The sequence below is a fragment of the Numenius arquata genome, chromosome Z (genome assembly GCF_964106895.1).
Source record: "Numenius arquata chromosome Z, bNumArq3.hap1.1, whole genome shotgun sequence".
Lineage (NCBI taxonomy): Eukaryota > Metazoa > Chordata > Aves > Charadriiformes > Scolopacidae > Numenius > Numenius arquata.
This window is the reverse complement of record NC_133616.1, coordinates 79,009,625-79,024,560: the sequence shown is the minus strand read 5'-3', so window position 1 is coordinate 79,024,560 and position 14,936 is coordinate 79,009,625. Positions and strand designations below refer to the sequence as shown.

Here is a 14,936-nt window from a genome sequence, read left to right as displayed (position 1 = left end):
CAAGTATGAAGAATCTGTTGAGTTAAGCAAAGGTATGTGATGAATACATTTTCTAAAACACTGACCAGATGTTTGGTCCCCTGGGAAATAATTTTTAAGCTCTTGCTAGTTTTAGCAAGAGCTTAAAACAAACCTTACACCTTAGCAGTGCAGATGAACATCACCAGAGTAAAGAAAGCACAGACATGCACACACATGCTGTTCATGTGTGTGCTTCTGCATGCACAATGAACACTTTAGGCTGCCCTTTCTGTCAGTGGCAATAAGGGAAAACCAGAAACCTAGCCACTATAAACTTTGCCTATTAACAAGGGTAAAGTACCACCATCTTGGTTATACCCCTCCAAAAAACATGTGGGTTTATAGCCTTAAGGTTGATTTTGTACCAAGTCTGTGGCAAGTGATCTATGAAATCATAGAATCATAGAGTGGTTGAGGTTGGAAGGGACCTTAAAGATCATCTAGTCCCAACTCCCCTGCCATGGGCAGGGACACCTTCCACTAGACCAGGTGCTCAGCTGCATCCAGGAAACTGGGGAAAAGGAAGAGCAGATCTCACAAGTCCATCGTTGACCTGCCTCTCATCCTGCTTGTGTGATGCTACCACATAAACTCTATACAGTGACATGATATTTGCCTGGTAGTCCAGGCAAATGTGATAGCATCACACAAGCAGGATGAGAAGCAGGTCAACGATGGACTTGTGAGATCTGCTCTTGCTTTTCCCCAGTTTCCTGGATGCAGCTGGTAGTCCAGGCAAATATCTCTAAAAGGTGTATCCTGCCCCCTCAGTGCTAACCCTGAAGGTAGTTTTTCTGGTAATTGTCACCTGATGATGCTACGTGGACTTTCACCCATCATATTAGGGTGACCTTGACAAGGAAGAAGGGCATGGGTGGAGTTCTCCATCCGTGTAACCAGAATGTAAATCTTTCTTCCTCCACAATGGAACCCCAGTCCTTGTGCACCCAGAGCTTGGGGGAGATGGGGGTGGTAGTACTAGCTGCCATCTTGTTGAGTGGTTGTTTCTTTTCACTAGTGCGACGGAAAAGAGCAGGTTTGTGGCAAGAGGTAGAGGCAAAGTGTTAATTAGCAGCTCAGGCACTCCCAGAGCAGGTCTGTAGAGCCCTGTGGTCTTTACCCCCACTCACTGGGCCCAGGAGGTTTTGCATCCACTATAGGCACCAAGCTGCAAGTTGAAGTGGGAATTCCCCCATAAACTTTGCCTTCAAAATCAAAGCTTCTGTGTTAAAAAATTTCTAAATCAATAACACCCTCCCCCACCAGTACAAAAAAGAATTGTCGGTTAGTCAACAGCCAAAAAACCCAAACCCCAAACCTGAAGCGCTTTTCCCTCTTAGAGGAAATACATGGGTTGCCTGGTCTGGGATTTGTGAGGGAGAAGGAGCAGTGTGATTTTTTACCCTGCTCTCTCTCGGTCCTGTTGTGCAGGGAGAACACCCGGCTGCCCTTGTGTGACCCCTCCAGTCGGCCCAGGCTGGGGCTGATGTGCTCTAGAGGGAGCCACATCTGTCCTTGCTCTCAGGAATGGAGGTCATCAGCCTGCCAAGCTTTCCAGGAAAGAGGGAGTGGCCGGAGAGTCTTGAGTTACTGAGCAGGGACCACCTGGAAAATAGCATGCAGCGAGCACTTGTCCTACCTCTAGACACTCCCCAGTAAGGAGTAAGGGATGCTGAGTTGGCTCTGAACTCCCACCCAAACTCGCTTTGAAGAAATGGAAGGGCAGGCAAGTAACGTGCATGTTCTGTTCTGAAGAAAATGGCAATAGCATTTCTGCATTCCATTCTGTAGCAGAGGTTGGTTAGGATTACGATATTTGTGTTTAGACTTGAAACACATAGGTGTTTGAGTCTATCTGGGGACAGAGACTGTTTGCAAAGCTTGGACCTTGACCCTGGTTCTGACCAAATGTACCCTGTAACTTTGATGTGTTTCTAGCTCTGATAGAGAAAAAGGGGAAAAAATAATTTTCTTCCTGCATTAGAGAGAAAGCTCATTAATAATGATGCCTCTATTTGATGACTGGGGACAAAATCCTAGTCTCTTGAAAGACAAAGTTGGGGAATTGCTATCTTTTATGTCAAGAAGTCAGGGTCATAAAGATTATATCTATAAAACACACACCAGCCTGAACCCTCTACATAAAACCTCTTGTATTTTATGCCTCCTTTTCTATTTCAGGTCTTCATTTGCCTAATTACTACTCAGAGGCTGGCAGAGATTTTCCCTGCAGCGCTCAGCAATGCTGACTGCAGAGACCCTACCTGGCACACTAAGTTAGTGCGTCAGCATTCTAGGTAGAAATGAATGAAAAATCAATCAGGGCAACTGCAGTGGTAGCATATACAACTCTAACCTACTTTGTGCATGGTTTCGAACATTTCAGTGTGTATTTAGGCATCTTTTAAAATGGTAAGTGGATCTGAAATAAAATAGATCTTTCTAGTCAGCCTGAGAACTGTTTTGTCATCTTTACTGCTTAGCTCAAGCAAACTTACCACCCTGACTGCTAAGTTAACTTGCAGTCTTGACTGAAATGCCAAAACCTGTAAGAATATTGTTTTAATCTTGAAAATCTATCACCAGCAGATTGCATCATGCAGTGGATATAGACACAGTGATAGCTTTGATCGTTTTAACTGCGTTTACAGACCAGATCTAGAGTAGGGCTGGAAAAGCAAAAGTACACTAGAACAGTTTTTGAAACACAGGTATTGCTTGCAAGGAGTCTGGTCTTGCAAGGAGTTTGGTTTATGGATATTTGTGTGTGTGCTTTTATTTTTTCGTGTTGTATTTCTGCATAGACAGAGCTGAATACGGCTTGCCAGTTTCACTTCTTGAAAGTCCATGATAAAAAGGTCCACTCTCCATGTCTAAAAAATGAGTAGCTGCTGTAACTTTTTCAGCTGACTGGGTTAAATATATTATAGGTCCCTCATAAGATCATTGCTGTAACAAGTTGTGCAGTGCAACACTGTAAAGGTCTCAAAAAATTCACAAGCCTCTTTGTATGTGATGCCCTTACAGTGAAGAAGATTCTTTTGACTATAAAGATGAAGAGTCTACTCTTTCTGGTGCTGATTTCTGCCTGCTGGGCTGAACCTCACCCTGACAACTCAAGTCTGGAGCATGAAAGAATTATTCACATTCAAGGTAAGGAAATACGTGAGAAAATACCAGTATCTTCAGATTGCTGAGGGAAACAGAATAATGTGCTTAATGATCCTTAATTGTTTATTCTGCTGCACTGTTTTTTGAATACTATTATTACTGTGACAAACCTTTTCTTTTCTGGTTCTGATGCATTATTATTACTCCTAAGGAAAGTAAAAAAAATAAAAAAAAATAAAATTGCACTGTTTAATAGCACTTAGTCACAACCTTGCAAAGATTAGTGAGTAATGTACAGCATGATTTAAGATAAAGAGCATGCATCCTAAAGTAATAAGCAACTGCAATGGGTTGAAATACCTTTAGTTTATTGTGGAATATATTCAATTTTAAGAAGACTGTCATACATAGTTCTTCACATTACAGAACATTATTGCTGTTTAGTATTTAAAAAGGCTCAGCACATCTGAGATAATAATTAGGATATTTAAACTAGGGAAAAAAAAAAAAAGTAGCTTACCCCAAAAGAAATGTGTCTTTCCTCATACCTTTAATTCACACTAAGTATTATACTGGCCTTCTGCATAATCCTGTTTGGTTCATGTTTGAATCCCAGAGCTGATAGCTGTAGCAGGATTTCAGTCTGCAGTACAATGCAGCTGTTTTTTTCAGCCCGGGCTTCAGTCATTGAGGGTCATCCTGTATAAGAAAAAACAGGGGATTTATGCAGTAAGGACAGGCAAAACTAACAGGGATTTTCCTGATTTCATTTACATGTTTCTTGATGCTGGCTAAAATTAATCTTGCAAAGTTAAGAAACACAGCATTATTGTCCTCTCTCTCTCCCTTTTTAAAATTTGATTCCTTTCTCTCAACAGCTGGTAAATTGTGTTATTTGAGTGTTTGTGTAAATATGAATTATCAAGTTAGGGCAGGTTACTAAGAAAGCCTGAACATTCAGAAGTTCGCAGGAAAGTCACAGAAGTTAATGGTACCCTGCACCTTTGAAAACAGGCACTGGGATTGTCAAGGTCAAATAGGGAATGACAGCTAGCTGGTTTCACTCTAAGGAAACTCACAGGATGAAGGTCAAATGAATGTGTTATATCAAAATGATATATCTCACCATATAATATCAAAATGTTATATCTCATTGTTTGAGATGATGGACATTCATTCCCCAGGGTAAATTTCATATTTGGCACCAACATCTAATAAACACACAGTTTGCCTTTCCTTGTATAATGCAGTTTCTTAACTCTGAACTTTATTTGTCTTTTTGAAAGATTAAATTACTGGAAATAATTAAACCAAAGCAAAATTACTTTTCCTTAATCTGTGTATGTTAAACTTGCTTCGTCAGCACTTTAGTGTAATTTGCAAGTCATATTTGTTGCTTCAGCATGTGTACAGTGCAGCCTGCAAGTGCTAAATAGTTTAAAGCTGATGAAAGTTTCAAGATGGACCATTCTCCCTACCCATGAAAACTCCTCTGAACCTCGAGACTTTATTCCTTCAAGGAAAGCTGGTTATAGCTTAAAATTGAGCTCTGCGATGAGCTTTGTACATCAGCTGATTCAGGCTCTGAAATACACAGACCACAAATCAAAAAGAATAAAACTGTTCAAAACTTGGTATTTTTACTATTAATTTCTTTCATTCCTCTCTGTATTGTGGAATCCCATCAGGCTTGGGGTTCTGCTCTGCCCAATGCTGCATAAACACATAAGATGATCTACACCTGGAAACAAGCTGGAAATCAGGGAGGCCTGTGCAACGCATGTGTTATAGCTTCATACGAAAGGTATTTTATATTGCATTAAGGAGTGTAGCATCCCCCTCCACAGCTGAAATAAGAGATGTGTAGCTGAACTCCTCATGGATTGCGTGCTTTGGAATGCCTTGGAATTACAGGAGGTGCGGATAGATGTTGTGTAGTCTAGTACACAGAGCTGCAAGGGATCTCCTGAGGCAATGAACTAATCTGTCTTCTATCCTATTCTATCCTATTCTATCCTATTCTATTCTATTCTATTCTATTCTATTCTATTCTATTCTATTCTATTCTATTCTAACTCTTGGGTCATTTCTCTATTGTCTTCCACCTTTATCTGCATGTGTAGTGACTCCATACTCCAAAATGAACCTGTGCCTGTTTAAAAGACTTTTTTTTTTACTGCTGCACTAAGGCCTTTTACAGTCCTTCCTGACACACTTTTGATCTGTGCTCCATTTTGTCCTCGCTATCATTTCTTATTTCTTCACAACCTGCTAGAGCAGTAATGTACAGTGCCACCTCATCACCTTTATCTTTCATTTGACCTTCCTATAAAGCAGCCATCTATTAATACTGTATTATGGTCTGACGGCTATTTCAGAGTGGTTCTGACTCCCTTCACAACTGTGTCAAGAACCAGAAGATCTAGTTATCCCACTTTGCTGCCCCTCCACTAGTATAAAAACTCTTGCCATCTCTCTCAGACTTAGAATTTGCTAACCAGAGTGGTGTTTCATAAATTGTATTGTTTTCTGATTATACTGACAGGTCATTGCTTTTTGGGAACACAGAACTCTGACTTTCAGATGTCCACTGCCTTGAAACTGTGGATTTCTTTACCTTTACTAAACACTTGCCAATATCTTTAACACTGCAGTAGGCATAATTATCATGTTCCCTCTTAAATCTTTCAATTTTCCTTAGAAACGAGCCACTGGTTTCATGAATATCTCTGTTCCTGCTGTCAGTGTCAGCTCTAGTTCCTGGTTGTCCCCTTGTTGGTTAATACAGTGAAACTGGACCTCAGTCAAATTTCTCATCTGCTAGACAGTTTTACCCCCTACCTTTACCAGTATTCCTTTCTGCTTCTTTCCTCTGGCCCACTTCTTTTGTTTATCTCTTTTCTTCTTTGGTTTTATTCCAATATTTATGAACAAAATTTATGGGATACCTAAAGCTGCATTTCATCTCTTCATGACTTTACTTCCTTTCCTGAAGTCTGTAGTGGATTTCATGGTTTTGGTCCGGCTGCTCTATTATCCCAGACTGCTTGACTATGACACCTTCCTCTCTGGTAGTTTGTCTGCATACAAAAGTCATTCCAGTTTAACTTTTGTGGATAAAGGCAAACGAGAGAACTATATTTGACTAAGATGTCTTGTCCCCCTCACCCTCCCACCCCAGTAAACTGCATGTGCCTTAGGGGATACCAGTTTCACTCTTTAGAAAAAGTCATAATATTAAATGAAATCATCTGGTGAATGTGAAGATGGGGCAAAAGTATACCCTAGCCACTTCAGTGTCCACTACGAGAAAACAATACTACTCTAAGCACATCAATGTAATTAAAGACTCCGATTTTCTCTGAAGTCAAGATCTGTGAAGGACTCTGAGACCCGTGAGAGAGGATGGTGATTCTTTTCAGTGCTCAGCTTTGAATATCTGTCTAATCTATTCATAGTGCTAGTTGCTGACCAATTATTCAAAGAGGCAGAGTACCCTTAAGAGATAAGAGCATTCTTCTGTGTGTAGCTGTTCTGCAAAAGAAACGAAGTTTACTGGGTCATTACCTTAATTGCTAAGTTAATTACTTAAGGGTGGCAGGAGCCTTTAACATATGCTTCCAGTTTGTTCACGTTTTAGAAATACAACAAGAAAGGCTAGAGAAGAGAATACAAATTTTGGTTTGAAAAGGGCCAGCTTCTATGTTTTTAGCTCTTCCTTGCATATAAGTGAGTTTAGGTTACACAACAATTCTTTACCTTTCTGATACAAGGATACACCCATTGCCTATCAAGAAATCTGAGCAGATATATGTATGCCGACCAAGAAATATGTCAATGTGGAACGACAGATAACACTCTAATATTGTCCTATTTAAAAAAAAAAAAAAAAAAAAAAAAGTTAAGTCAATTAATCAGTGACAAAAGCAGAATAAATCTTTGCCCATCTTGTTCTGCATGACAATGAGTTATATTCACAGTCCACTTCCTTTTCTTCAAAACAAGCCAGAACCAATAGAGAGAAAGAAACTGCATAGTCTTGCTGGACTTACCAAAAACACAATAAGAGATTAGGTGCACTACTGATTTGACCTCATAAGCTACTTCTTATCTTTCCAAGTTTCATTCTTTTCCAATTTGCTTTTGACTGCTTTTTCCATTGGTCCACCTTTCTTCATTTCCCATTACCTGTTATTTCTTCCATTTATTTCCTCCACTTGAAATTTCTCACTAGTTTTGTTGCCTTTCAGGACTCTTTAGATTATGTCATGATCCATCTTCTTATAATTTAGCTGCTTCTTTACGTCAACTTGGCTTGCTTCCCTCTTCAGAGCATGGCATGTTGCAACAGCATGTAATAGAAATGTCAGCAAAGAGCAACCTCACCTCATGTTCGCATGCTGGTGTCATTAAAGGCATTCAGGACTGCATATTCTGGAACAGACCTTAAATAATAGGTACCAATATATTTGGGTTGCAAAAAAATTATTACAGAAGCAAAAAGATTCACGTTAAACATCAATTTAAATTACTAATTTGCTTTAACTTGCTACAGCAGTCTAATACATATAGCATTTAAAGGTAATTAAAGAACTGGAAAAGCTCCTCACCATTTCCATGTAATATATTGTTTTTGTCAAACAGTCTCAATGCCACCCATGAAGATTTCCTTCTGTGCAGAGGAGATGCAGAGATGTTGCCATGATTTCTGTTCTGTTCTGCTCTATGAGGCCTGATCTTCATGCAATTTCTTTATCTATACTGAAGTAAACACGTACTTAAAGTTTATTTAAGTCACACGGTGGCAATATTTTAGAAGAGCTGAAGTTTGTTATTTGCCTGATCACTTTATGTGCTGCTAGGTCTCCTGGAAACCTAAACCTCAGTTAATACAACCCCTTTAACAATTCCCCGCAACGTGTTACTCAGGTTGAGTAGATGGGATCAGCTGAAAAACATTTTACATCTATCTTGTCATCTCTATGTTGAAGCGATTTATAAAATCGGTATTTTTAGCTGAACAAGGTACCTAAACTTTTTAACTAAGATTTATCTAGCATCTCTTTTACCAGTTGTATGTCAAAACTTAAATGTAATGTGTAGAGAGTATTTTATCCTGTCATTTTAGAAGACACGGGAGCTTGATGCTTATAATTTCTTTTTCATGTCATAAACAAAATTGCATTAATGCTTGGGAAAATAAGAACAGCTTTTTCTAGTCTTACAGATGATATACAAAATTTTTTAGATTATTTTTCCAAAAGCAAAAGTACAAAGATAGGTAGTTAAAACATAGTTAAAAAAATTGTAATAGGAAAATTATGTGGAAAAAAAAGTGTGTGCGTAATTCTTTATGTTTTTCCCTTCGGATTCTCTGAGCAATACACACATATGTGTGTATATCAGTGCACTTCCGTACATATTATAGCAAGTGTGAATTATTGTTCTCACAGAAATTATTTTTGAGTTTTAAATTAGCATGGTAGGGTAACAAAACATGCCACTGCTACAGGAAGAGTGAGGATATTTTAGGATAAGAGTTATGCTTACGCCCCTGGTAACATTACAGAAAAGCCAGAAACAATTCTGTTTATTTAAAGTAGGATGGCACGCATAGGTTATTAACCTAATGTCTTGATAACAGTGTGGAACATTTAGGCAATACATGAGTTTATCTGACAAAACACATCTATGATGTGATCCCTGACTTAGGATTTTTTCCCCTCTAAAAATGAACACTTTTTTTTCTCCAGTGTTGCTTTGTAAGTTAGTCCATTAAAATGTGGGAACAATCAAGTCTTGTAGCCAGGTCAACATAAGTTTCTGGACAATTCTGATGGATAAAGTGGATAAAGCTGTTTGCCAAGGGACATAGCGTGACTCATGCTCTCTGCCCCACACTATGTTCCTGGCCTTTCAAACCTGGCTTGCCGTTGCTCTTCAGTGCAGAAGCCAGTTAAGAGAGAAAAAAAACCACAACAACAAACAGAAAGAAAACCCCGCACACAAAAAAAAAAACCCAACCCAAAACCAAACAACTAAAAAGACAAGCAAATCTGAACACATGTCCAGCAGTAACTAAACCAATAAGCTAGCAGGTGAGACTGGATTGAGAGCTCTAGCAGCGTGAGAGCAAGTCCACTTACTGTCCTTGAAGTGGGGATCACACTGAAGTCAAGGTCAGATGTGTAGGAAGTAATGACAACCAGAACAGCAGTGCTAATTGCACAGCACTCAGACAAGGGAGAAAGAGAGGAGGAGGATAAAACAGAGGCAGACAGCCTGCTGCTGCCTCTGCCTTGCTACTTAAGGTAGCAGGATACCCCTTCACTTGCAGTATATACCTCCTTGATGTGGCACCGCTGAGATAGAGCAAAGCTGACCCGAATAGCAAGTTTTCCAAGTGAGTTTTCATTTGTGGCAGGCCGTCCTTCCCTGCAGCTTGGAAAAGCAGCTCCCAGAGTTGTATGTTTTCCCACGCAGCTGGATAGCTTCTGCAACTTGGACAAAGCTAGCTTAGCTCAGTTTTAGCTAGCTTAGTTGTTTTTGCGTTATGTTGCCTTTGTCATCCATCTAATTCCACCAGGAGGATTAACAAAAGGCCACAGCCTGTCAAAATCAATAGTAGGGAAGGAAGAGTGGAAAAAATTCAGCAGATTAGTCACCAGTGGTGCCTGGTTCTGTACTAGCAGCTGAGCTGTTGCACATCTTTCAAGGCAAAATATGCCTGGAAAGGTGAAAACCCCAATTAGCATACCTTTCTCATCCCATTTTTGACCTTGGAGCTAAGACCAGAGCCAATAACCAGACTGTTGCCATCTCTGTTCCCAACAGAAGGAGCAGCTGGAGGTTGCCCGGCACATTCCACGCCATTAGTCCACCGTCTGAGGGTCCATTGCACATGGTCTGTCTTGTCTCCAGCGAGTATCCAAACTGTCCTGTTGCAGACACAGTTTAGCGAGGGCTTATCTGGGGTTTGCAGAGTCTATAGTTATTTGTCCATTCACCTTACAAATTCTCTGATCGTACTTCTAAATAAAGTAGTTCTGGGGAAAAAGAAGGGCTGTCTTCTCCAAGTAACATGCTGGACTTTGTGATAACACTCAGTTGTCCTGTGTTTTTCCTCTTTGCACTCATCTTTTAGATATTCCTGCCATTTCAATACAAAGATTATTTTATTCAGAAGTAGCAGCCTTGTCAGAAACCTGATGAGGAAAGCAGCCAGGGAGCCACTCTGGCAAGCCTTTAAAACAGTGTTTACCCCATCTCCCATGATCAGATCATTGTTTCACAACAGATCGTTACTCATTGTAATAAGGTAACCCAGGAAGCAAGATTCATTCCTCATTTAAGCTGACTTTCACAGCAGTAAACTGGAATGCTGCATCCAGAGTGCTAAACATATATTGTAAATGAAGGGATTCTGGTTTGCTCTGTGTTTGGGCATTTTTTTTTGTTTGTTGTGATTTTGTTTTTTAACTCCTTCTCTGTTGACTCCAGAAAGACCAAGACCGTTCATTTTGCCATGTTCCCAAAAATATGCAGTTAGATGACTTTGGCCCTAATTCTCACTGGCTGCTGGATAATAAAGACCTTATGGCCTCTTGCCAAACCTCAGCCATCTCATTTTTAATCCTGAATCCCTGCTGCCTGCATGTCTTCTGGACCACAAAGAAACCACACAGCCTCCCCCAATATGACATCTGCATTTCCTCGAAAGCTGGAGACTCTTCCTTCGTCCTCTCCTAGGTCTGAAAGCAGCATAAATGTTATTTTCTGCCCCACTGTCTTCCCAGAGGGAAGGGCACATCATGTCTTTTTCTGTAAAAAAGAATTAGCTTTTAGAAAACTTGGGGGTGGAGGTATATTTCAAGTTTTGTATCTCCCTTTGAACCTCTAGAGATGTAGGAGGTGTTCCAGGATGAGAAAAGCCATGCATTTCTTTCCTTTCCCAGGTTCCCATCCCCTCTGTTCTTTATGCTTTCTGAGATACAAACTCAGTAATGGCTGCTGCAAAGGGCCAGAGGAGGTGGGAAGCAGCCAGGAGAGAGGTACAGCACCGCATAAGGATGCTGGAGTCAGAGGTGACAGTGCTCTGGGCAAGTGTCCAGGCCTTGCTGGCACAGAGTAGCTGTTGTTAGAAAGAGCGAGTGTTATAGCAGCCTGAGTCAGACTCTCCCTCCTGCCCCAGTCCTTTCTGCTAATATTTATTAACTTGACTGTTTCAGTATTAAAGACCCAGCATAGTTGAGCTCTGATTCAGATTTCTTGGTAATAACCAACCCAAAGCATAACATTTCTCCTCCCAAGGTGGACAGAAGTCTGTGGAACATCTTTGTCCCTGAAGGAAGCCGGGAAATTCGCAGACACACCATTCTGGCTGCCTTCACTTTCTTCCTTCTCCTTGTCCTGTGGAAACAGTGTTAGCAACACTTTCCATGGTGCTTTGCCTCAGATCACCTCTCTCCTTGAATGCTCTCCTCTGAAAGGGGGAAGATGGGTTATTGGAGCAGCACCGAGCCTCTACTCACCTCTGGGGAAGAAGGGCAGTGAAAAAAGAAAACTGGTTATATGGGGCTGCAGGTGATCTGCTCTGCAGCAATGATGTGTCACTAGGAAGGAAGGTCTTTTATCCTGGTAAAGCAACTTGGAGCGCTCAAGCTTGCTCATTCTAGAGGCAGCTGGTGCCCTAGCTAGTTTATCCTGTGCAGGTAATAACAATGCTCTTGGCACAGCATCTCCTCATAAAGAATTACACATTTGGAATACCTGTTTTTCTTAAGCAGGTGCAAGTTTGCACTCATCGAGCTTGTCCTTGCTATCACCCCAAATGTGTTTGCATGATTATAAAGTGCTGCATACTCTGGGGTTTCTTTATAGAACCATAGAATGGTTTGGGTTGGAAGGGACCTTTAAAGGTTATCTAGTTTGAATTCCCCTGCCATGGGCAGGGACACCTCCCGCTAGACCAGGTTATTCAGAGCCCCATCCAGCCTGGCCTTGAACATGCCCAGGGATGGGGCACCCACAACTTCTCTGGGCAACCTATTCCAGTGTCTCAGCACCCTCACAGTAAAGAATTTCTTTCTAATATCTAGTCTGAATCTCCCCTCTTTCTGTTTAAAACAATCACTCCTTGTCCTATCTCTCCCCTCCCTGATCAAGAGTCCCTCCCCATCTCTTCTCTAGGCCCCCTTCAAATACTGGAAGGCTGCTATAAGGTCTCCCTGGAGCCTTTTCTTCTCCAGGATGAACAACCCCAACTCTCTCAGCTTTTCCTCATAGGAGAGGTGCTCCAGCCCTCTGATAATTTTTGTGGCCTCCTCTGGACCTGCTCCAACAGGTCAATGTCCTGCTTATGTGTGTGCCCCCAGGGCCGGACACAGTACTCCAGGTGGGAGAGCGGAGTAGAGGGGAAGAACCACCTCCCTCAACCTTCTGGCCACGCTTCTTTTGATGCAGCCCAGGATGCGGTTGGCTTTCTGGGCTGCAAGTGCACATTGCCGACTCTTGTTGAGCTTCTCATCAACCAACACTCCCAAGTCCTTCTCCTCAAGGCTGCTGTCAATCCCTTCTCTTACCAAGCCTGTACTTGTGCTTGGGATTGCCCCAACCCAGATGCAGGTCATTGCATTTGGCCTAGTTGAACTTCATGAGGTTTGTGTGTGCCCACCTCTCAAGCCTGTCCAGGTTCCTCTGGATGGCATCACTTCCCTTCCTTCTTAGAATCATAGAATCGTCCAGGTTGGAAGAGACCCTTGGGATCATCGATCCCAACCATCTACCCTACTATACAAAGTTCTTCCCTATATCATATCCCCCAACACCACATCTAAATGGCTCTTAAACACATCCAGGGATGGTGACTCAACCACCTCCCTGGGCAGCCTATTCCAATGCCCGACCACTCTTTCTGTGAAAAATTCTTTCCTAACGTTCAGTCTAAACCTACCCTGTTGGAGCTTGAAGCCATTCCCTCTCGTTCTGTCATTAATTACCTGTGCGAAGAGACCAGCACCAACCTCTCTACAGTGTCCTTTCAAGTAGTTGTAGAGAGTGATGAGGTCTCCCCTCAGCCTCCTCTTCCTCATACTAAACAGTCCCAGCTCCTTCAATCGCTCTTCATAGGATTTGTTTTCCAGGCCCTTCACCAGCGTCGTTGCCCTCCTCTGTGCTCGCTCCAGCACCTCGATATCTCTCTTGTATTGAGGTGCCCAAAACTGGACACAATACTCGAGGTGTGGCCTCACCAGTGCTGAGTACAGGGGCACAATCACCTCCCTACTTCTGCTGCTTAGTGTAGCCTGTGTGGACAGATGGTGAAGTCAAGCTGAAACTGCAGTTTAGGTGAATATATCATTTAGACAGAAGACTTGTCAACAGGACTCAGAAGCCTAGGACTCTCTGGAGACGTTTATGAACTACAGATCCTAACATCTCCCTGCACCCACCATGGCTGCAGACACACCGCAGGGTCTTGCAGTGCCACGAAGAGAGAGCTGGCCCACAGGGATACTCCCTGGTGAGCTTGTCACTGACACCTCGCCTGTCAGCCCATCTCCATCCCAGTCATCCACGCCTCTCGCTGGTTGATGACATTTTTGCATGTATTTCTGTGGTTTTGTCCTATCAAATCCAGATACATCCCCACTGACACCAGCAGAAAAATTGCTGCCAGCCTTTGTAGGGTGAGCTTCTCAACAGCCCCTGCGTTTGGGAAGTTATCCTTGGCTTTTGCTGAAGTCAGAGAGAGCCAGACTGAGCCTCGGAGTTGGGAAGCACATTTCTGGGCTGTTTCATTGAGTTGCTGAACACACGTAGGGAGTTACAAAGTCTTTTTTCACAATCTGTTATGTAGAGCGAGGTTGGTAATTCTCTCCCAGTGAGCAGAGCGCTGGTGATTCATTGCCAGTTTTGGTCGGTTTCTCAGTGATAGAGGACGGCAATATCTTCAGAAGTGCTGAGCTTGCTAAATCAGTTTTGCAAGCTGCGCATGAGAGGAGGGGCAAGAGGTGCCGAAAGAAGGAAATATTCTCACTTTTGGATACATCTGCTGACTGCCACCATGAAATCTGTGTTTCCCAGGTTTTTCCCAAGGCAGTACAGCCTGTCAAAGAAGCCCCAGAGACTTGAGGTTGGAAGCGAGCACCTGCTCAAGCTGACTGTCCTAAATATAACGGTTTCATAGAGCAATATCAGCCGTAGTGACCTACCAGAGAGAAAAGCGAGCAGGGAGGTGAGGGTGAGGGTGAGGGGGAGAGTGGACAGCCAGTTAAATGTGGGTTTGTTTGAAGTGAGATCAAAATATCAAAGTTAAAATAGTGACAAGTGTGAAGGAGATGAGGAAAACAGATGAGGAAAAAACACATTGGGATGATGAGGAAGGTGGGCAGGAGAGGACCGGATTTTACATTTGAAGATAAAATGGACTTCCTTGCTTTGGTGGAAATATGTCAGAAGAGGAACTCAAACTCATAAATTGGAATAAAATACAAATAGAAAATGAGACATTTTAGAATTATGCTGACACTTTTCATGTCAGTATAAATAGTGCTATTTGATACAGTAATGGTTTTTCTGTTTTGTGAGTGTGACTCGCTGTGTCTCAGATGGTGCTGCTGCCTGAATAAGCTGAGTCCATACATAAAAATTGAATTATGAAAAAAAAAAAATGAAGCGTTGACAGACAGCTCTTGAACAACCTGCAGGGAAATACGAGATGTTTGCATGGAGCCCTTTATGGATGATGGCATTCATCCACCAGCTATACAACTCTGTAAATATATTTATACAAGTCTATCTTC

General features: G+C 41.9%; 1 protein-coding gene across 2 annotated transcripts in view; it reads left to right on the top strand.

Annotated features, from left to right (window-relative positions):
• Window positions 1–3,074: 3,074 nt before the first annotated feature.
• HAPLN1 (hyaluronan and proteoglycan link protein 1) overlaps window positions 3,075–14,936 on the top strand; it is a 29,723-nt gene continuing 17,861 nt past the window's right edge. The window contains exons 1-2 of one of the 2 annotated variants that reach the window (XM_074166468.1): window positions 3,075–3,174; window positions 4,011–4,013. In XM_074166468.1, coding sequence (XP_074022569.1) covers window positions 3,075–3,174; window positions 4,011–4,013 — 103 coding nt within the window. The remainder of the gene's footprint in view (window positions 3,175–4,010; window positions 4,014–14,936) is intronic. The other variant, XM_074166469.1, reaches the window with a different exon arrangement.